The 23,372-nt window shown below is 44.8% G+C and overlaps 1 protein-coding gene across 3 annotated transcripts in view; it reads left to right on the top strand.

Annotated features, from left to right (window-relative positions):
* Positions 1-23,372, top strand: part of LOC120368800 (nucleolar RNA helicase 2-like) — a 41,433-nt gene that overhangs the window by 1,499 nt on the left and 16,562 nt on the right. For all 3 annotated transcript variants that reach the window (XR_005582799.1, XM_039481355.1, XM_039481354.1), the window contains exons 2-8: positions 4,079-4,348; positions 5,961-6,036; positions 6,768-6,946; positions 8,266-8,383; positions 9,835-10,020; positions 14,984-15,129; positions 16,263-16,412. Coding sequence is in view for 2 of the 3 variants with exons in the window: in XM_039481355.1 (XP_039337289.1) it covers positions 4,079-4,348; positions 5,961-6,036; positions 6,768-6,946; positions 8,266-8,383; positions 9,835-10,020; positions 14,984-15,129; positions 16,263-16,412 (1,125 nt within the window). In the remaining variant the exon portion in view is untranslated. The remainder of the gene's footprint in view (positions 1-4,078; positions 4,349-5,960; positions 6,037-6,767; positions 6,947-8,265; positions 8,384-9,834; positions 10,021-14,983; positions 15,130-16,262; positions 16,413-23,372) is intronic.

Here is a 23,372-nt window from a genome sequence, read left to right as displayed (position 1 = left end):
CATAAGGACACTTTCATGGAACTTTGTGACTTGCTTTCCCCTGCCCTGAACTGCAAGAATACCATGATGAGAGCAGCCCTCGCAGTTGAGAAGCGAGTAGCGATAGTCCTGTGGAAACTTGCAACGCCAGACAGCTACCGGTCAGTCAGAAATCAATTTGGCATGGGCAAATCTACTATGGGGGCTGCTGTGATGCAAGTAGCCAACACAAACACTGAGCTGCTGCTATCAAAGGTAGTGACTCTGGGAAACGTGCAGGTCATAGTAGATGGCTTTGCTGCAATGGGATTCCCTAACAGTGGTAGGGCGATAGACGGAACCCATATCCCTATCTTGGGATCGGACCACCAAGGCAGCCAGTACATAAACCTCAAGAGGTACTTTTCAATGGTGCTGCAAGCACTGGTGGATCACAAGGGACTTTTCACCAACATCGACATGGGATGGCAGGGAAAGGTTCATGACGCTTGCGTCTTCAGGAACTCTGGTCTGTTTAACAGCTGCAGGAAGGGATTTACTTCTCAGACCAGAAAATAACTGTTGGGGATGTTGAAATGCCTATAGTTATCCTTAGGGACCCAGCCTACCCCTTAATGCCCTGGCTTATGAAGCTGTACACAGGCACCATGGACAGTAGTAAGGGGCTGTTCAACTATAGGCTGAGCAAGTGCCGAATGGTGGTAGAGTGTGCATTTGGACATTTGAAGGGTCGCTGGCGCAGTTTACTGTCTTGCTCAGACCTCAGCGAAACCAATATTCCCATTGTTATTGCTGCTTGCTGCGTGCTCCACAATCTCTGTGAGAGTAAGGGGGAAACGTTTATGGTGGAGTGGGAGGTTGAGGCAAATCGCCTGGCCGCTGATTATGCACAGGCAGACACCAGAGTGATTAGAAGAGCACATCAGGAAGTGCTGCGCATCAGAGAAGCATTGAAAACCAGTTTCATGACTGGCCAGGGTACCGTGTGAGAGTTCTGTTTGTTTCTCCTTGATGAAAACCCACCCCCTTGGTTGACTCTAATTCCCTGTAAGCCAACCGCCCTCCCCCCCTTTGATCACAGCTTGGAAATAAAGTCACTATCATTTAAAAAACATGTATTCTTTATTAATTGATTACAAAAATAGGGAGATAACTCACAAGGTATCCCGGGTGGGGTGTGGGAGGAGGGAAGGAAAAGGTCACTTCAAAACTTGTTGAATGACAGCCTTCTATCTACTGGGGTGGAGTGATTGGGTGCCCAGAGCCTCCTCCCGCCCTCTCCTCCCCCCAGCGTTCTTGGACATCTAGGTGAGGAGGCGGCTATGGAACTTGGGGAGGAGGGAGGGCAGTTAAACGGGCTGCAGCAGCAGTCTCTCCAGCTGACGTTCCTGAACCTCCACCAGATGCCAGATCATGTCCGTTTGTTCCCACAGTAGCCCCAGCGTTGCATCCTGCCTCCTCTGATCTTCCTGACACCACCTCTCCTCATGTTCACTGGCCGCTTTCCTGTCCTGTGCTATTGTGTCCCTCCACACTTTCTGCTGAGCTTTTTCAGTATGGGACACCTGCATGAGCTCAGAGAACATTTCATCGTGTGTGTGGGTTTTTTTGGCCGCCTTATCTGAGATAGCCTTTGGGACAGAGGAGGGAGGCTTGAAACATCTGCAGTTGCGGGAGGAAAAAAAAGGGAGAGAAGTATTTAAAAAAGATACCCATTGTTCTGTAAAATGTATACTCTTTCACGGTGAACAACACTATTCACATTACATAGCACATGTGATTTCGGTAGAAGGTCATTTTTTGCATCTTATATTGAGTGCCTGCGGCTTTGGTGTTAGAGATCAAACACGCCGGGCAACAGAATTTGGCTTGCAGGCAGCTATGGTAAGCCATAGTCTTTCAGCTTCTGCAACCTTCATAACAGCAGCGCCCTCCTTTCCCATACCAAGCAAAGCCCATTGAGTTGTCCTTTTAGGGCTGTGGTTTTCGTGTTAACGTGCAGCAGCAGAAACCAAACTACTTCCTCCTTTTCTCTGGGATGACTGCTTTAACCCTCCCCCCACTGCACTGCGTGGCTGGCATCAGGCAAGATCCCTGCTAGCCAAACGTGAACAGCTCAGCGCCAATGCCTCCCCACACCCCGCTTGGCTAACTGTGGGGAGGATTTCTTTTCAGCCACAGGCAAACAGCCACCTATGAATGTCCCCTTAATTAAATTCCCGTATTTCAACCAGGTTACCATGAACAATATCTCTCCTGAGGATAACACAGCGAGATAAAGAATGGATGTTGCTTGAATGCCAGCAAACACTGGGACCATACGCTACTAGTCTTTGTTATGCAAAGATACCAGATTACCACGCCGTGCTAGTAGCAAGTAAAGTGTCCTACCATGGAGGACGGAATAAGACTGCTCTCCCCAGAAACCTTCTGCAAAGGCTTTTAGAGTACCTCCAGGAGAGCTTCATGGAGATGTCCCTGGAGAATTTCCGCTCCGTCCCCAGACACGTTAACAGACTTTTCCAGTGGCTGTACTGGCCACAAGTGCATCCCAAGTCCTCAGGGCAAATTAATCATTAAAAAACACTTGCTTTTAAACCATGTTTTTTATATTTACGAAGGTACATTCACCAGAGGTCCCTTCTATGGCTTCATGGTCCAGGATACCGCCTTGGGAGGGTATTTCAGTCAGGGTGAGAAAAAGATCCTGGCTGTCGGGGAGAATGGTGTGCTGTGTGCTCTCCTCAACCTCATAGTCGTCGTCCTCCTCATCTTCCGCATCCGCAAAATCCTCAGGCATGGTGACTGAGAATACCCCATCATCGGAGTCCTCAGACAAGAGTGGGGTAGTGGTGGCAGCCCCCCCAGACTCTCATGAGTCTATAATTGCCTGCAGCTCAGCGTAGAAGCGGCATGTCTGCGGCTCTGTCCCGGAGCATCTGTTTGATTCTTTGGTTTTCTGGTACGCTTGTCTCGGCTCCTTAAGTTTCACACGGCACTGTGTTGAGTCCCTGTTGTGGGCTCTGTCCATCATGGCCTTGGAGATTTTTTCAAACGTTTTGGCATTCTGTGTTTTGGAACAGAGTTCTGATAGCATGGATTTGTCTCCCCATACAGCAATCAGATCCAGGACCTCCCGTACGGTCCATGCTGGAGCTCTTTTTCGATTCTGGGACTGCATGGTCACCTGTGCTGATCAGCTGTCCATGCTGGGCAAACAGGAAATGAAATTCAAAAGTTTGCGGGGCTTTTCATGTCTACCTGGCCAGTGCATCCGAGTTCAGATTGTGACCGCTCTGGACAGCAACGGTGCACTGTGGGATAACTCCTGGAGGCCAATACTGTCGAATTGCATCCACACTAACCCTAATTTGAACCGGCAATGTCGATTTCAGCACTACTCCCCTTGTCGGGGAGGAGTCCAGAAATAGATTTTAAGAGCCCTTTATGTCGACAAAAATGGCTCTGTTGTGTGGACAGGTGAAGGTTTAATTCAATTTAATGCTGCTAAATTCGACCTAAACTCGTAGAGTAGACCAGGCCTTAAGGTTTCTTACTTCTCATATTTTGGTACTGTTTACTGCTAGAAACAGTATACCAAACTCAAATCAAGTGAGATATGGTAACCCTATGGTTCTGCTTCACACCATAGTATATGCTCACCTTTTTAAAAGGGATGAAGTATTTTATAGTATCTGTTACAAATAATCTAAAAAAGAGGGTAAAATTTTAGGATTAAACCATGATATTGACCTCTCTGAAATTCCTTAATGGGTTGCAAACTACTTTGTAAAAAAAGCACGTGTATTATAGTTTGAGTTCCAAATGAATGGACAGTATAAATTCTTTGCAAGTAAAATCAGAAAAATGCACGATGGGATTTTCCCCCATAACGTGAATGAGTCTGTTTTCATACATGCCCTTATGCAAATGATGCCTCTGATTTTAACTAATATGAAAACAAGTATTTACAGATGGATAGAGAGCAACCAGTTTCTTTCATTCTTGGAACAATTACATGTTTGTTTTTACAATTTTACATTGTATGAAAATCTGCAGTTTTATTTTAATTGTGGTTTCTTTGTTTATTACTTAATAGAAAGATAAAAAAGAGAGTGAGTCTAAACACCATGATAAATCCAAGAAGAGGAAATCCCGAACAGAGGAAAATGGGCTGTCTGAAGATGACCTTGAACCTCCCAAACTCAAAAAGATGAAGGAGAGAGAGAGTGTGAATGGAGATACTGGGGAAAGAAGCCCGGAGCACAAGAAGAAATCCTTCTCCCTAAGTAATGGAGTCACCCCCACAAAAACACAATGTAATTTCAGTGAAGCATCAAGTGGAGAGTGTGACAGCGAACAAGAGCAGGTGCAACTAGATGCTGGGTTTTGCTACAGTTGGGTTCCTCTGTTATACCATGATTGAGTTTGGAAGAAATTCTCTCTAATAGATTTATTTTTCAACATTGTTTTTGTGTAACCAATGTAAAGGATATTTAGCTTTTACTTAAATTACAACATGGGCAGCTGCAAAACTTGAAAAGTCTGAATGCTCAAGTTTTGTATTGCATTGTCATGCCTCACAGGAAATCTATTGGTTTAAAATTACATAGTAATAACACGTTAAATATGCTGCGTGGAATATAGCAGGACTTAATTTAATGTTAATGACCCACTAACATGGCTTCGTGACTGAGGCAGTTCAATGCTGTGGGTAATAACTGCACCCAGGTAGTGCTTTTAGGTTCTGTATTAGTCATTCGATATGGATGCAGTTTCCAGGAGTCTATTTGAATTGGTCTATCTTGAATATAATTTTTTACAGTAAAGTAAACTCGAGTTGATTCTAGCTGAAAACTACTGCATATATGTATATGCTCTGCTCTAAATGTTTGTGCTTGACTTAGTCCTCCAAAATCCTATGAGAAGAACTAGACTGATTTTAAAAATGAAAAATCTTTACTGCAGATTAGTTCCCCAAATATACCCAATCATAACAAGAGTTTGTGCTTCTAAATGTAATGTGCTTATTGCTGAAAACCTCCTTTTAGAAGCATGGAGAGAAGCAGTAACTCCCATGTTCTTTTCTGTTATTTCTTTATAGTGTTTTTCCGTGCTTGAGCCCCGTTTGATGTGAAATAGCAATAAGGTTAGTGCTCATTAGTCCTCCTTGTGGAGAGAGACTGAACCATCACAGAAAAATAGGCTTGTAAAGTTTTACTTGGTGCCCCTCACAAGAAGTCCGCCATCCTAGCTTTCTTTCCTCAGAATTCTGTGTTGGAGCCACTATATCATCAAAACTGTATTAAAACTGCATCATAATCTGTGGAAGGCATTGATATTAGTGAAATGTGGTTCATGCGCTTAAGGTTTGAAACTATTTCCATAGCAGTGCACCAGTGGTAGGCTAATCCAGGGAGTAAGAAATGGCTTGGAATCAAGCCTGACTTTTGCTTATTGCAGTACAAATCACTATCACTGGGCCACCAGTAACTGTTTTAAAAATAAACATTCTTGAATTAAACTGAACGAGTATTGGAAGCCCTAGTTATGTGTAACTTGTATCCATTGAATTTGTAGTGGCTACAACACAGAATTCTGAGGAAAGAAAGCTAGAATGGGGGACTTGAGGGATCTGTGGAGGTCATCAAGTAAAACATAACAAGCCTACTTTTCTGACTCTGTTCAGTCTCTGTCCACAAGAGGACTAATGAGCACCTAACCTTGCTATTTCATATGCATTAGATACAAAAAATGTGACTTCCTAATGTACGTTTTAAATCCGTTGCATGGAGGTCACACAAGGCAGTGGTGTTCAGTAGTTAGAACAAGAGATTGGATTTCAGGACCTTGCGTTGTGGTCCTGATCCTGCTACTGGAAAAACTGACCTTGGGATAAGTCATTTAACCCTTTCTGCCTTAATTTTCTTACCTCTGAAATGCTCAATACTTATGTGCAAAGTATTTTTTTTACCTAACAGGAACTGACTGTAGAGCAGAAGGAAGGTGCTTTCTCCAATTTTTATATTTCCAAAAGGACTATTGAGCTTCTTCGAGGTAACTTTCTTGGCATAATAATTTAATAGTAAAACTGACTGAACAGAAGCATCTTTAATTTGTTCGTGTTGATTGTGAGGAAAAAGTAGTAATAAGATGTGTCCCCTACCCTTGTGTATGCAAACACTGTTGCCACACTTCTGGTGGTACCCAAATGGCATGGTATCCACATATGTCGTCCTAGTCAGCCCAGCCTTTATGCTAGAACTTTAACTAACATAAACCCAATATCAAAATACTGTGGCTTAAAATTACTTTATTCCATTTACAGAATAAGAATTAGTTTCACTGTCTTACAAGAAATACTAATGAACAAAACTTATAACACAATATTTGTATGTAATATTGTAACATGATCAAGTAATTTATAAATGACTGTTTTAAATCAAACAGTACTCAAGAGATTGAAGAAATGGGTGGAGAGTACTGCATACATAGGACAGCATAATTTTTCTTTTGAAGGAAAGTTGCTGGGTAGGAACAGAGTAATCAATATCTCTGGCATTGCAATGTTAGCTAATTGAGTGAAGTGAGTCCAAGAGCCTTATTGAACTGGTTTCCGAGACTAAGTAAACTAGAGAAGGTGATATAATCCTGCTTTTTCTGGGGATAGTGACTCGTCTGCTAGTGATGTTCTGCCATGTTCAAGTTTACACACATCAAGCACCAAATATAATGTATTTATCAGCTCATTGGACCTTTTAACAAAGCCTTATTTGACTGTCTCACAGCTCGAGGTGTAACATACCTGTTTCCTGTGCAAGTAAAGACCTTCAAGCACATATATGATGGCAAAGATGTTGTAGCTCAAGCTCGAACTGGAACTGGAAAAACATTCTCTTTTGCCATTCCCTTGATTGAAAAGTTTCAGGGAGAAATGCAGGAGAGGAAAAGAGGCCGCACACCAAAGGTAATTAAATTACCCGATAACGAACAAATTCTGATGTCACATTTACTGTATTTTTGTCATGCTGGTTCAGGTTTAAGGATTCTTAAAGTATGTGCCCATGTAGATTCTGCTGTAGGTGTGTATGTGCCTTTGGTTCTTTAAGTGATTGCACATGGACGTTCTACTCTTGGTGTATGTTTTTACCTCAAGCACTGTTGTCAGAATGTTTCCCTTAGTAGTACCCATCAGTGCAGCACGAGCACTCTCCGCTGCCACGTGCCACTATGTGCGGGTATAAAGGGCGAAGCTGCCCCTGATTCCCCTGAGTTCCTTCTTACTGCCCTTGACAGTTGTCGGAATTTGTCTTGCTTCAGCAAGTTCTTTCAGTATCTAGTTGTATATAGATTCCCAGTTTTAGTTAGTAATAACATTTTGTTTATTAAAATTAGTTTCTCGGGTCCCCAATTTCGGGGTTCCATTTGTCGGTATTGAGGAATGCCTTAGTGACTGGGCTTCAAGCCTATATTTCATCTAAACTGATGCCTGTGCGCTGCCCACATTCTGGTTTAAGGTGTCTGGGTGAGTCTCACATTAGTGATTGGTGTGAGGTTTGTAATGACTTCAAGCTGAGGACCAAGAAAGTTAGAGAGGTCAGGCTAAAGTTTCTTTTGAGGGAGATCTTCAGAGGGTGTTCAGCACTTGGGCTTCTCTGAGAAGTGCACGTCTGATATTGGTAGAGTCCTGGCACCGCTCATCCTCTCTGTAGCGCAGGAAGAATCATAGGAGTTCCAAGGAGAGGAAGACAAGCTTTCCCATTCTTTCTACTCCCAGTTGGTGTCTTAATTTTGAATGAAACTAGCTGAATGAACTGAAATGAAGAAAATATTCTCTTTGATATTCTCTGCAGAAGTGAATACTGCTGTCAAAAGCTGGTTTAGCACTTTAACAAATTGCAATTCCAGGTACTTAGGCAGTGACTTCCACCAGTTCAGTGGTTTGACTTTCTTTAGAAATTCAGCAGCAAATATGTACTGCTTGAATATTTTTAAGTTTAAAATATTTTAATAGATTGTATTAAGTTTAGGTCTTAACACAGGTTGTCATGTGCTGTAATTTTCTATGTGAGATAGCAGTGTCTTTTACAAGCATGTAAAATGATGACTTTGTGATTTGGTGAGGCCATAGGAACCTTGAACTGTGCTTAAATGCCATTTCTTTAAACCTGCAACAATTACAATAGAGGTGTAAATATACTGACCTAAATGGAAAACCAATGTGGCTTCTTGACAGACTCCAAGTGAAGGAACGTCTATTTTTAACTCTTTCTTCCTTCTGTGTAGGTGTTAGTTCTTACTCCCACTAGAGAGTTGGCAAACCAGGTAGCCAGAGACTTCAAAGACATCACAAAGATACTCTCAGTGGCTTGTTTTTATGGAGGAACTGCATACAATGGACAAAGTAAGTAAGGCTTCTGTCTAATGATTGACCTGCAGATTGATTGGTAACATTTGAAACACTGTTGTCTCTCTCCAAATAAATAATTTTTAATCAGAAACTGAAGACTCTCTTAAAGAAACTAAGTAGCCTACTCTGTCCATCTGTGCTAGGAAAACAAGAGGATCCTTAGTAAACCACACAGCTGCCTTCCTTATTCCAGGGGTCTTGGACCTCTTCCACATTGACTTGGGTGTTTGAGAGAAAGGAGGACATTTCCTGCTATATGTATATGAAAACATTGTATTTGGTCCTGTTTCTTGTAAATAACCTTTATCTTACCTTAGCCTCTAATGATAGAACAAGAAGCAATGGGCTTAAACTGCAGCAAGGGAGATTTAGTTTGGACATTAGGAAAAAAAATCCTAATTGTCAGGGTGGTTAAACACTGGAATAAATTGCCTAGGGAGGTTGTGGAATCTCCATCTCTGGAGATATTTAAGAGTAGGTTAGATAAATGTCTATCAGGGATGGTCTAGACAGTATTTGGTCCTGCCATGAGGGCAGGGGACTGGCCTCGATGACTTCTCGAGGTCCCTTCCAGTCCTAGAGTCTATGAATCTATAGAAAACATCAGCAAAGTAAATCTAGAAGTGGAAGATGTTAAGTCTTAAAGCTGTCAATGGAGATGGCATCTGTGCGAGTAGCTGGATCTCTTATGGAGAGGATCCTTACATCCAGGAGGGTGGAGGAAACGTTCTATATTACGGTAAAGTTATTAGTTATATCAGGATGGTTGTGAATACATAACTAAGGTGGGAAGAAGACACTTCATTGTTAATTATGCATCATGGGGATAGCTATTGGGTTTGGCTGGGATCGAGAAGGAATCCTATTTTTCTGTAGGATTTCAGGAAATGGGGTGAGTTAAGTGACGTTGACAGCAGCATGAAGAAATTTTCAGAGGCAACACTTCTTTAACATTTTTTAATTCAACTTTTTTGTCCCAGTTTTGAACTAGTGAGTTTTGGTAAACTAACTAATAGCTTGATAGTTTAGTTTTCCCAAGAGTCATTTCAGTTTGATTAAAATAAATAATTTGGAAAGAGCCAACTGTTTCTTAACTGCTTAAAAAAATAACTTGTTAACTCACCACTAAACTCTCATTGCCCTTCTCATTCTTATTAGAACAAATATTTCACAATGCTGAGACTATTGTGGTTCCTGTCTGTCCTTTTATCATTTTTTTTCATTCCCCTTCTCTTCTTTTATTTGGGAAATGAACTCTGACATAAGACTTCACAAGCTGTGGCTTCAGTATTTCTCAGCTGTATAAATTTTCTGATCTCTGTTCAACTAGAACATTTATCAATGCATTATTGCCAATATAGTGAAAGTGATCTTGTACTTCTAAGCTGCTGCCATTTTCTAAACTCTTCTGCTCTTACGTGTGTCTTTACTAATTTTTCTTTCAGTTGATCTAATTCGAAGTGGTATTGACATCTTGGTTGGGACCCCAGGTCGAATCAAAGACCACCTTCAGAATGGCAAGCTTGATCTTTCCAAACTCAAGCATGTTGTCCTGGATGAAGTTGACCAGATGTTGGACATGGGCTTTGCTGAACAAGTGGAGGACATTTTACGAGTTGCGTACAAGAAGGGTAAATTCAGTATTTAAGTGAATAGTAAGGAATATCAGTTAGTAATTACACCACTAAAACCCAGGTGGTAGCATGTGATGTTATAACACCATATAAATCAGCTGTTTTGTGACAAGATTAGTGGTAGTGAAAACGAATGAGTGCTATGAAAACCTGCTGGGGATGTCTCTAGGTAGTGTACAATAGATCTGGAAATCATTAATAGAATCTTCAGACCCTATAAGATGTCACTCTTCAGGCATGGCCCAAGTCCATCTTCCAATGTCAGGTAGATAACTTTCCCTGGCACTTATCCATAGGCTGAAATGGAAAGTTGGCACTCCTCAGCAGTGTCAGTGGAAGCTCCCTACTCTTACCCTTTTCAGCATGTTAATGGGGTCTGGACATCTCATCAGGCTATTATTTAATCTTGAAGATAAACCCTTCCTCTTTTTAATCCAGTTTTTTTTCTCCCTGTATCTGTAATTGATCTGGGATTAGGACTGTCAAGCCATCTGGAGTGGCTCACGAACATGGGTGCCAACGTTAAGGCAGACTTACAAACCAGGGCATAAACTGGTTGTGTGTTCTATTATTAGATTTCACCAACCAAGTGTCAAATGTGAACTCTTTAAGTGCCATATAACAGCATTAGCATGGAGTCACAGACAGTTCCCTTGGGCACTCTGGTGTATCTTGCCATCCAGGTAAGCCTGCCTTTTGGTAGATGGTCCCTTACTCCCAAAATTACAATAATTTTCAGGTTACTCCCAGTCCCAAAGGACCAGTCACTTACTTATCCTAGATCAGTTTTACCTTAGATCTCTCAAAAAAGATGACACTTGTAGCCAATCTTGTAATAGACTAACTAAAGATTTATTAACTCTTACTAATTTTTCTTAGTTATTTGTAAGATTAAAGCAGGTAAACATGCACACAAATTAGTTAAAGCCTTAGGTTTCAAAAAGTAATAGAAGCTGCTGTAATGTACTGCCTCTACATGTCTTTAAGGGCTAACCCAAGCTAAGTAGCTTGGGGATCTCTTGCTTATACTTAAAATATTGCCTTCTCCAAATTCAAAGCAGCATAATGATACAGTTCCTTCTGGTCAGGGATTTTTAGTCCAGACTTCACACTGTGATGGGAGGAGTGTGTGATAGGTTGGACCGCCCCCTCTCCAGGGTGCCACCTGATGTACTGGGGTTTCACTGGGCCCACCTGTTCCACCAGCCTGGGTTCCCTCACCCTGTCCTGCTGCGCGTGCGCATGCGCACATACAGATAGGGACACACCCAGTTGCAGAATGACACCAATACTGAAATCAGTGCTGCATGGGAAGGCTTTCAGCTAGGGAATTGTCCAGCACTCAAGTGCACACCCCCTCTGGAAAGTAAACCCCAAATTGTATTGTTTTGTGCTGTATAAAGATCTATACAGTGTAAACTCATGAAATACGCTCCCTCTCTCAATATGGAGGAAGATATGCACAGCTTTCCTCCTGCCCCCCCGCCCCCAGTATGAATTGCACAAACTGTGTTTTTAGAATAAAAAACAAATTTATCTACAAAAGATTTTAAGTGATTATAAGGGATATCAAACAAATCAAAACAGATTACTGAGCAAATAAAACAAAATACGCAACCTAAACTTAATACACTAAATTAATTGGTTAATAGTAGCAAATTCTGACCCTAAATGTTGTGTTATGCTGGTTGCAGAGTTTCTCGAAGGTAATCTGCAATGCTTTCAACTAAAACTCCAGGTATTCCTTTCACAGGCTAGACTTTCTCACCTAGGCTCAGCCCCTGTTTCTCCCCCACCCCCCTCCAGCTTAGTTACTTTGTTTCTTCAGGTGTTTTCAGCAGTCTTCCTTCTTGGGTAGGGAGGCAGTGGAGAAGAACCTAGATTAACTCACTCCCCAGCCTTAAATAGGATTTGCATATGGCAGGAATCCTTTGTTACCCAGTTTGACTTCCACCCCCTCCTAATGGAAAAATACCAGCAGTCCAAGATGGTGTCCAGTACCAGGTGACAGCACATGACCTTGCAGTGTCAAAGCAGCATCCCAGGAAACTTCTCAGGGAGGATGGAGATTAGCATCTTCAGAGTCCTATTGTCCTTCCTAATGGCCTATCTGGGCTGATTGCATACTGTCTGGTGGGCGTTCTCCAAGTGTAAACACAGTTGTAATTGTTACATAGTTAATATTCCTAACTTCAGATACAGAAATTATACATGCATACAAATAGGATAATCCTATTCAGTAAATCATAACCTTTCCACTGATACCTAACATGATGTGTCTTGCATAAAACATTGTGACGTTCCCCTCTGGTGTTATCTGGACCGGTGATCTGTTAGGTCACTCCAATCCTTGACTCTGGGAGCCAGCCTTACCCTGCTGTGCTGTGAGAACCCCCGTTCCTGGGCTGTTCACACACAGCCTCTGGCATGTAAGCTGCTCCTTGGATTGTGCAACCGATTGACACTAGCCAATATCTCTGGTCCCAGACACAACCCTAGGAACCTCAGTCTTGTAGTGTCCAGTTATGCCTGCTGGATGCTGCAAGCTTATAAGAGTTTGTCAGTTTAACAAAGAAATTGATATGTACCAGGCTTGTTATCCCAAGAGGAGTCTCTGACACACTTCAGATCAAATGCACTGCTTCAGGTAGACTAAACAAACAGATTTATTAATTACAAAGATAAATTTTAAGTGCTTATAAGTCAAAGCATAACAAGTCAGATTTGGTCAAATGAAAATAAAAGCAACATGCATTCTAAGCTGATCTTAACGCTTTCAGTGTCCTTACAAACTTAGATGCGTCTTACCACAGGCTGGCTGGTTGCTCTTCAGCCAGGCTCTCCCCTTTTGATCAGTGCTTCAGTTGCTTGGTGTGGTGTCTGTAGATGCAGGTGGAAGAGAGAGAGAGCATGGCAAATTTATCTCCCTTTTATCATGTCCTTTCTTCCTCCTTGGCTTTGCGCCCGCCCTCCTTCAGAGTCAGGTGAGCATTACCTCATCGCAGTCCCAAACTGATCAAAGGAAGCAGGGATGACTCACTCAGTCCAGTTTGTTGCTGCCTAGGCCTGCGTCCTTTGTTCCTGTGAGGCTGGGTTTGTCCCATACCTGCCCTGATGAGGTGTGAACTGCCTCTCTGCTCTTGTCAGGTGAGCATTACCTCAGTTGCAGTCCCAAACTGACCAAAGGAATGGGGGTGACTCCCTCCAGAGTCTAATAGATCCTTTTGTTACTGCCTAGACCAGCATCCTTTGTTCCTGTGAGGCTGGGTTTGTCCCATACCTGCCTTGATGAGGTGTGAGCTGTCTCTCTGCTCTTGGAGAGTTTTTTCCTGGGCTTGCTTTAAGCTATGAGGATACGTTTTCAGCCTCATAATTTCATGTATATAGTTATAACCTATAACATTACTGTAACAACAATGTTCAGTGCATCGTGAGCCTTCCGAAGACACACGACATGACAAACTTTGCATTGGATACCACAAAATCATATTATAAGGATGAATATGGGGGTGCAGGGTGTTCCCTTGAGGCACAGTGTGTTACAAATATATCTTAGTTATGCTATATTCATATAATATCTCTATTATAAAGAATATGGGCTGTAGGGTCACAGAGGGTTTGTTCACATCCCCTCTTCATGGGTGTGTGGGGAGCAATCAACAAGATATTTTGTCCACTGATGTTCCACAGTGGTTTGTCTAGTCTCAGTAGGCCTTTTGTTGGGCAGATGATGACACCTCTTGTGGTAAACTAGTATTTCATGCTTGGTAATGCTTCTCTCCTGACTGAGTGGGATGGGAGGTTTCTAGTTTCATTGCAAACACTTTTATAGTTACAAAGCAAACACTTAAATATTACCTTATAACAGGGATGGCCAAACTAGCTTGTGAGCTACATGTGGTTCTTTTACCATTAAAGTGTGGCTCACAGAGCCTCCCACTCCTCCCCCATTCTCCATCTACCAGACTGGGTAGGGGAGCTCGGGACCTCTGCCTTGCAGTGGGGTGGTGAGGTAGGGGTTTCTTCCCAATGGGGAGGAGGGTCTTGGGGCTTCAGCAGGAGTGGGGCTAAAGCCCTGTGCTCTGTCAGGTGCTTCCCACAGAGCTGAAGCCCTGAGCCCTGGCAAGTGTGCCTCGGCTCTTGAACTTCTGAAGATTGTCATATGCAGCTTGGAGGATCAGTAAGTTTGGCCACCCCATCTTATAAAATAGTAACAGATATTATAAGTGAGAGTAATGCATGCAACAACTCACGAGCATTTCATAAAGTCCAAACACGTTCTCATCAACTTAACATCTATTTTAACAATGCTAGCACACAGGTGCGCCAGACTGATTTCCAGTTACTCATTTGTCAGGGTTCAGTGACTCCTTGGAATGAGCAGGCACCTAGTCTGCCAGTGTCACAAACATTACTTTTGTCTTGTGTGGGTGTCAGAGCATCTTACCGAATAGTACTAGTAGTTGGATCTTGCTAAAGTTGGTTTGGTTTTTGTTTTTTAACTTAAAAGAAAAAGTGGTGCTAATAATGTTTTATGGGTTGGTCTGGTGGCCTGGTAAGCTATAGTCTACATAAATACATGGAGTTTTTTACCTCCCCTCTTGAACAGGACGGCTGCACACTTACTATGAGGGTGGAGGCAAAAACACCTTATGTTGCTCAAAAGAAAAACCCTCTTCTACTTTACTGACATGGATCAGTGTTAACACCCAAGGGAGGTATGTTTAACTCTACTCATCTGGAAGTTGGCTCAAAAGTGAGCACTTTCCAGAATGGTTGGAAAAGAGTACAGCAGCTTAGAGTACCGCTCATCATGAAGATAACTCGAATAGAATGTTGTCCATATTTTATATATCTGAAGCTATCACAAGAGTACATGGGGAAAATTTGGCCTGAATCAACATGCCACTTTAGGATTTTAGATACCACGATCGTAAAACAGATGGTTGTTTTTTTTAAGATTCTGAAGACAATCCCCAGACATTGCTGTTTTCTGCAACTTGCCCACATTGGGTATATGATGTGGCTAAGAAATACATGAAATCCAGATATGAACAGGTTGACCTCATCGGGAAGAGGACTCAAAAAGCTGCTGTGACTGTAGAAGTAAGTAACTTTGCTAGTGTGGCATATTTTTAGTTCCTTTTTCTTTTTTTCCATGTTACGTATAATTTATTACGGTATGAATTTGAAAATACATCACAAATATATCTTTCTTACTGGTGTAACTTGGAAATATAGTTTGAAATGTAATACTCTTTTGGTACAGAACTTGTTACAGCTACTCAAACTATTTTTTGTAAATGTGGAATGTCTATATTTTCTCCTGAAATAGCTGGTGATATTACTCATGACTAAAGCAAAGTTAGTTATAGAACACCATTCTCTGTTGTTACCTTGGCTATTTCTGGTCTTAGCATGTACCTTTACTTTTAACCTCCCCCTATGAAGCAGTAGGCTTATTAAATTAGAAATCACCTAGTCTTCTGGCTGGAAGTATCTGCTTTCACAGTGCCACTTCAAACACTGCAAGGTGTGTCACCCTATTGAAGACACTGTTTGATAAGCATTCAGTTACCACAGTGCTGGACATAGTATAAACACTTTAATATTAAAGACACAAACTAGTTAAATTGTTCTTTACCTGACGAAGTAGACACTTCCATTTAAACAGTTTACCCTAAAACTTATTTTTGACTGGTCACTACGGCACAATATGGTTGCTTCAGTAGGACTGAAAAATGCCAAAATCCATTGTCACAAAGAATTGACTTTAATTAAAACATTATCTTCAAAATATGGATTGTTTTTATGTAACTTTCCATAAAGCTCTAGTAAATATCTATATCTATATAAAAAAATAAAATACGGGCAGGCCAGGGGGGTGGAATTATGTATACCTGACTCTACTTTGTGGAAGATCAGCTCATGGTTGGTTTCTCTGTATGTGGGGAAACTTATTTGGAACATATCTAATTTTTCATCCTACGACCACATCTTTTTATTCCGTTTTACTCTAATCATAGTGGGCAAAAAAGATCCATGCATTTGATTGCTTTGACATATTTTAATAGTATGTCTAATCTAATTCTGTGTAATCTGAACACATTCCTCAAAGGATAACATCTTTGTACTAATATTGGAGTCTACATTTTCAAATAGATACTAAATATTTTTTAAAACCTGACTTTATTTAAGGTTTTTTATGCCAGCTAAATGTTAGAATATTTCTTCAACAGCATTTGGCTATAGAGTGTCACTGGTCTCAAAAAGCAGCAGTTATTGGAGATGTCATTAAGGTTTACAGTGGCAGTCATGGACGGACCATAGTCTTTTGTGAGACCAAAAAGGAGGCAAATGAACTGGCCCTGAATACTTCTATTAAACAGGTATGCCCTCTTAGTTATTTTGCAAGATAGTCTGTTGTTTATCAACGTGGGGCTGGCATCAGACCCATGCTGACTAAATCTGCAAGAGTGTAACGTTCTTTCTATGGGGACAAGGCAAACTTGGGCAGGGCTATCCCATGGTTTCAGAATTTTGATATAACTACCAAGATCAGCCCAGAGTCTACAGTGGGGTGGGCAAATTATGGCCCCGTGGATCGGGGGCCGCACCAGTGGCTCGGCCCTGCTCTGGTGCTCCAGCCAGCGCGCTGGGTTGGAGGCCGCCCCACCCCTGTTCCGGTGCTCCAGTGGAAGCTGCAGGGGTGGTGCTGCGTGCAGACCCACCTGGCCACACCGCCACATAGGAGCTGGAGAAGGGACATGCCACTGCTTCTGGGAGCCACTTGAAGTAAGTGCTGCTTGGAGCCCGCACCCCTGAGCCTCTCCCCACACCCCTGTCCCAGCCCTGATCCCACTCCTGCTCTCCAAACTCCTTGATCCCAGCCTGGAGCACCCTCCTGCACACCAAACTCCTCAGCCCCACTCCAGAGCCCGCACCCCCAGCCAGAACCTGCACCCCTTCCCAAACTCCTACCCCAGCCCTGATCCCCCTCCTGCCCTCCAAACCCCTCGGTCCCAGCTCAGAGCACCTTCCTAAACCCCAGACTCCTCATCCCCAGCCCCACTCCAGGCCCCGCACCCCAACCCCAATTTTGTGATCATTCATGGCCCACCATACAATTTCTAGTCCCCGGCCAAAAAGTTTACCCATCCCTGGTCTACAGTATTGTAGAGTTAAATGTTGGATTCCCCTATGGTACTGAAGAGTCTTCCTTAGAGGTTACCATAGGGGTGGCACCATCCACAGCTGAGCTCCTCATGCTCCAAAGTGAGTATAAAGGGAAGAATTGTCCTGCCCCTCCTTTGGTTCCTTCTTAACCTCTGTGGTCAGAGCATTTGTGTTCCTCGTCAACAAAAACTTTTGTACCTAGTGGCACTCCTTTTTGTCACTTGATCCTTAAAATCTTTATTTGGCTTTGTTGTATTTTAAATTAAAAAAAATATTTCTTAATCTTTTTTTTTTTTTCCAGTCAGCAGGGCATCCATGCTCCACCTGGTACTGAGGGAACATATGCCAAGGTTCCCAGATTTTAAAACTTGCTTGGGTTGCAGAAAGCTTGTGCTTGTCGGTGACCTTTATTTGTGCAGTCTCAAGTGCTTAGGTGAGAGTCACATTAGAGATAGGTGCTCTATTCGTTGTAGTTTCAAGATCAGGACAAAGAAACTAATGGATGGGCATCTCCATTACATTGTGAAGGTGGCTGGCCTTAGACCGGTATTGGAACCTTTATTGATCATCAAGTGAAGTTTTTCTACTCTATCTTGCAGTGCTTCCTTGGTTTGTCCTACAGACAGGAGCCCTAGGAGATACCTGTCTGTGGTGCTGTTGTCTTTGAGGCCCAAGACTTCCTGGTCTCAGAAACGCAAGAAAAAGTTGACGTCAGGCTATTCAAAGTCCGGTGCATGGAACTTCTCTACAGACGGATGCTCTGGTACCAATGGTGGAGTGTGCCCTTTGGCTCCCTACTGCCTGATACTGGCTCATACAGAGAGACTTGAGCCGTCAACTCTGGTGCCCTCCCAGAGACCATCAAGACTGGCTCCCTTGGTTGCAACAGAGCAATCATTCCTGTTCGCAGTGGGACAGCAGCCTATGTCTGTACGGATTAAACCAGAGGTTAATGCCACGGCATAGGCGCTGACTTCCACTGTTCCCAGTGGGTGCTCGGCACCCCCGGGCCCCACCATCGCCCTGCCCTCATCCCACCCCCTTTCCCCAAGTTCCTGCCCTTACCCCGCCTTTTCTCCACCTCCTCCCCTGAGCGCACTGTGTCCCCACTTCCTCCTGGAAAGTCCTAAGCAGGAAGCGCTGGGAGGTAGGCAGCTTAGCTGCCGGTGGGTGCAGAGCACCCACTAATTTTTCCCTGTGGGTGCTCCAGCCCCAGAACACCCACGGAGTCGGCGCCTGTGTGCCACGGCCAGGGACTTATTATGCCTGTTGGTACTGCAGTCACTGTTGCTTCAGGGCAAAGTTTCCTGTTGAGGACTAGTGCAGTTGTCAAGACCCTTTGTACTAGAATGCTCTGTTTTGGGGCCACCAGCTTCAGGCTTGGTATTGGCTCTTTCCTTCTGGTTTGGTGCCAGATCGTCCACACCGCATATTACCAGCAGCTAGGAAGCCATCTATGCTTCACCTGATACCATGCCCCTGATGCAAATATAAACTGAGGTCACAGAAGACCCTTCCTGGTACCATGCCACGCTGCCTTTTGGAATTCCCAGATTCTTTGTCAAGCTTTGAGGTAGGATTTCTGCGTATTGACAGAGAGTTCAGATCTTTCCTCCTGATCTCATTCCTGCACTCACTGGCATGGGTTCAAGAAGACTTCAACCACAGATTGGGACATTTGGGCCAGTCATGCCTAGGGCCCGGTGCTTCCAGCATCTAGATTACCCACCCCCACCCTTCTCTTACTGGTACTGAGACCCCTGACATGCATGTTCAAGCTCAGGACTTGCCTCACCTTGCTCCAGAGCTGGAGCCTGCCCCAGTACTACAGGATCAATCTTGGGAGCAATCTCCATTGCCTCCCCTGTAGGCATCCTCCTCCTCATCTGAAGAGGCTCTAGTACCAGAGGCATCATCACGGCTGTGACTTTAAGACATCAGGAGCTTCCCAGGAGAGCAGCAGCTTCCCTTGGCATCCAAGCTGAGCTAGTGGAGGAGAATACATACGAGCTGATCAACATTCTCTATTAACTGTGGCAGGAAAGGCAGCCCTGCCTGTCAATGAAGCCATTTTATAGGCAGCTGAAACATTCTGGCAAACCCATTTCTCCATTCCAGTTGTGGCCAAACAAATGGAACGTAAATGCCAGGTTTCAGCCCAACAGTTGGAATGGTTTTTTATTTACATCCCACATGTGGCTCTTTAGTTGTGGCCATGATGAATGAGAGGAGCCAGTAGCGCTGGGCTAAGGCTACCCTTCATAACCCTCCCCCCCAAAAACACAGGTGCCAAAAAGCTCATCCTTTCTGGTAGGAAAAACTTATCCTATGGCAAGTGTGCAACTCTGTATTGCCAGTTACCCTGCTGTTTGTCTCATTCCTGTTAATTTTCCTTCATTAGCATTTGACTAGTATGCTACTAGACTTCTATTGTAAGATACACAGTGGTAACCTAGGGAGATAGGTGTCTCCCATCTCCTGTCTGAAGGAGTCTGTCTCCACGGGGTGACCTGCCTTTAACTACAAGGCTTTATACCAGAGGTGGGCAAACTATGGCCTGTGGAAGCTAGCCCCCGGCCCCTCCCGTCTCACCTCGCCGCCAGTACTCTGGCCCGCTGCTCCTGCCGGGCACCAGGGGCAGCGTGGCTGGCTACAGAGGGGCTGTGAGCTTTTGCTGCTCTGAGCAGCATGGTATGGGGGCAGGGGGTTGGATAAGGGGCAGGGGCTCCCTGGGGGCAGTCAGGGAGCAGGGGACGGTTGGATGGGGCGGAGGTTCGGGGGCGGGGCAGGCAGGGGACAGGGAGCAGGGGAAGTTGAATAGGGGGTGGGGAGTGGTTGGGGCAGGGGTCCCAGGAGGGGGCCTTCAGGGGACAAGGAGCGGGGGGGTTGGATGAGTCGGGGGTTCTGAGGGGAGCAGTCGGGGAGGCAGGAAGTGGGAGGAGGCAGATGGGGGCAGGAGCCAGGCTCTTTGGGGAGGCACAGCCTTCCCTACCCAGCCCACCATACAGTTTTGCAACGCCGATGTGACCCTCGGGCCCAAAAGTTTGCCCACCCCTGCCTTATACACATAATTTCCAGTGTATATGTGCATATGTCTTTACATATTATCTGTGTGTACATTTTTCAAAGATTATGATGACCAGTGTGACACAGACTTTCAATACAAACCTTATGTGACAGTCCTTGGTGAACTAGAATGTAAATACCAGACCCAGGGGTCCCTCTAACCCTTATGCATCCCTTGTACCCTCTCCCAGCTGGCATCAAGAGGTCCTTGAGTCAGTGGATGCATCTGGTGGCTATTTGCATAGACAGAGTGAGTGAAATTAGTCTTACTATCACAAGCAGATTTCTGAAAGGTCTAGATAGATTGTTTCTACCTGCTAGGAACCTAACTCCTTCTTGAGATTACAGTTTAGCATTATCTGCTCTGTTGGACACTCCTTTTGAGCTTTTAGCATTGTGCACACTTCTACACCTGGTAGGGAGTTTTCTTAGTAGCCATTGTTTCTACTAGGACAGTAGGATAACTGAGTGCATTGGTCACTGATCTGCCATACACACCTTCTACAAGGACAATGTTCAACTTAGTCCACATCTAAATTTCTCTTGAAAGTAGTATCTAATTTCCATCTGAATCAGACTGTATAGCTGCCAGTTTTCTTCCCAAAGCCACATACTCACAAGGATTAGTGAAGGCTTCACGCCACCTGGATGTTCATTGAGATCTGGCTTTTCACTTGGAATAGACCAAGCCCTTTTGAGTTTCTTATGCAGTGTATGAAAGTTCAATCAGTCACTATTCAGACTCTCAACCAGCTGCATCTCAGTATTCTGCTGTTAGAGGGAGCCTCCTGATGAACTCATGGCATGCTCAACCAGAGCACATTTTGGCCTCAGCAGCAATTGTGGCACATGTCCTGATTATAGGCATATGTAGGGTGGCAAAGTGGTCTTCTCTTCATATATTCACCAGATATTATGTGCAGTCTGCCACATTGAGAGAAGATACAACTGTAGGGACAGTGGTCCTGCAGTCAAGTCGCTTTTTCAATTAGACTCCTAGCTCCACTGCCTGGGATAACACTTGGGAGTCACATACACTGTAATAGACATATGCAAATACTTGAATTAAAAACAGTTACTCACCCTGTAACTGTTGTTCGAGATGTCACATATATTCATTATACAGCCAACCCTTCTTCTCTGCATTGGAGTCTACCAATGGCTTCCAGTGTGAAGAAGCTGAAAGAGGAGTTCTGCAGGTTATCCTCTGAAGTCAGGGTATGAGGAACCTGGCAGTGGATGGGGCTGCCACTATGCATACCAGTAAAGAAAACTCTGACACTGGTGCACAGACATATATCTGCAACACATTTTGAAGATGAGTAACCTCTTTTGTGACAACAATGAAGGTTCTGATGTATCTTTTGGAAGGTGATTTGTAGTCATGGGAGTTACTCTGACAGCAGTTCATAGTGTGGTTAACGTACTATGACACTAGCACAGAATACCGGTTCTTCTTCGAGTGATTGCTCCTATGCATTCCAGTTAGGTGTGCGCGCCGTGCGTGCACGGCTCTCCGGAACATTTTTACCCTAGCAACTCCGGCGGGCCAGCTGGGCGCCCCCTGGAGTGGCACCGCTATGGCGCCGAATATATACCCCAGCCGGCCCGTCCGCTCCTCAGTTCCTTCTTATCGCCCGTGACGGCCAATTGGAACAGTGGAGTGCTCTCTTAACTCCACAGCCCTAGCGTTTCTCCATCTCTTCAGTGTATATAGTTGGTTAACTTAGTTTAGTTGTTAGATTAGTTGAATAAGTTTATTAGTTATAGTATAGTAAGGGAATTAGAGGGGTTAGCCCCTCTTCTTCCACAACCGGTGCGGGCTCATGCCCAAGGCACCGGGGTTTAAGCCCTGCGCGGCTTGCCAGCGGCACATGCCCAACACCACCGGGGGAGGCCCTGTCGCCGTCAGGTCCCGCAGTGCATCCGGGGCACGATACAGCTTCCCAAGCCCCGGAGCAACCACCGGCAGATGTGGTGGTACAGACTCTTTCTTCGTCTTCCTCACCGGATGAGGCGGTGGCGGGTGCCGCTACGGCGGACCCTCCCCCGATTGACCTGCGGGCCCACCAGGACCTTCTTCGCAGGGTGGCGAGAGCTATTGACCTCCCGGTGGCGGAGGTCCCGGAAGACGAAGACCCGATGACCAACGTCATCGGAGCCGAGGCCCCGATGTGGGTGGCCCTCCCGTTTATTAAGACAATACAGAAAAATGCCACTACCATCTGGCAGTCGCTGGCGTCCGTCCCTCCTACTGCAAGGGGCGTTGAACGAAAATACTCGGTCCCCCCCACGGGGTACGAATATTTGTACACCCACCCCGCTCCAGACTCACTCGTCGTGCAGTCTGTTAACGACCGTGAGAGGCACGGACAGCCAGCCCCGGCCCCAAAGTCCAAGGACGCCAGGCGCATGGACCTGTTGGGCCGGAAGGTGTATTCGGCGGGGGGTCTCCAGCTGCGGATTGCAAACCAGTTGGCCCTCCTAGCCTTTGACATTTTCATGTCCCTCACTAAGTTTTCGGAGCTGATCCCGACGGCTTCCCGACAAGAGTTCTCGGCTCTGGTCGAAGAGGGCAGAAAAGCCTCCCGGTCCTCCATCCAGGCTGCTCTGGACTCGGCGGACTCTGGCGCCAGGACTTTGGCCTCCGGAGTGACTATGCGGCGCATCTCCTGGCTGCAGTCCTCCACCTTGCCGCCGGAAGTGCAGTATACCCTACAGGACCTCCCCTTTGAGACTCACGGTCTGTTCTCGAAAAAAAACGGACTCCAGGATACAGACCCTCAAGGACGGTCGTATAGCTATCCGCACTCTGGGTATGCACACACCAGCTACCCAGAGGCACTCTTTCCGGCAACAACAACCCTACCGGCCCTTTACCCAGGCCAGGTCAAGGCCCTATAATAGTCGGCGGAACGGTCTAAACCGCCGTAGGCCTTCCGGCAGCAGGCGCAACCAGGCCCAGGCGTCGTCCAAGGGCCCAAACAACAGTTTTGACGGGATGCCCAAGGACGGCCCATCAAACTCTTTCCAGGATCCAACCCCTTTGTTTTGCAACCGCCTTTCCCGCTTCCTCCCGGCGTGGTCCCAAATAACATCGGACAGCT

This window comes from Mauremys reevesii, linkage group 7 (genome assembly GCF_016161935.1).
Source record: "Mauremys reevesii isolate NIE-2019 linkage group 7, ASM1616193v1, whole genome shotgun sequence".
NCBI classification, from domain to species: domain Eukaryota; kingdom Metazoa; phylum Chordata; order Testudines; family Geoemydidae; genus Mauremys; species Mauremys reevesii.
This window is presented reverse-complemented; position numbering and strand designations above follow the sequence as displayed.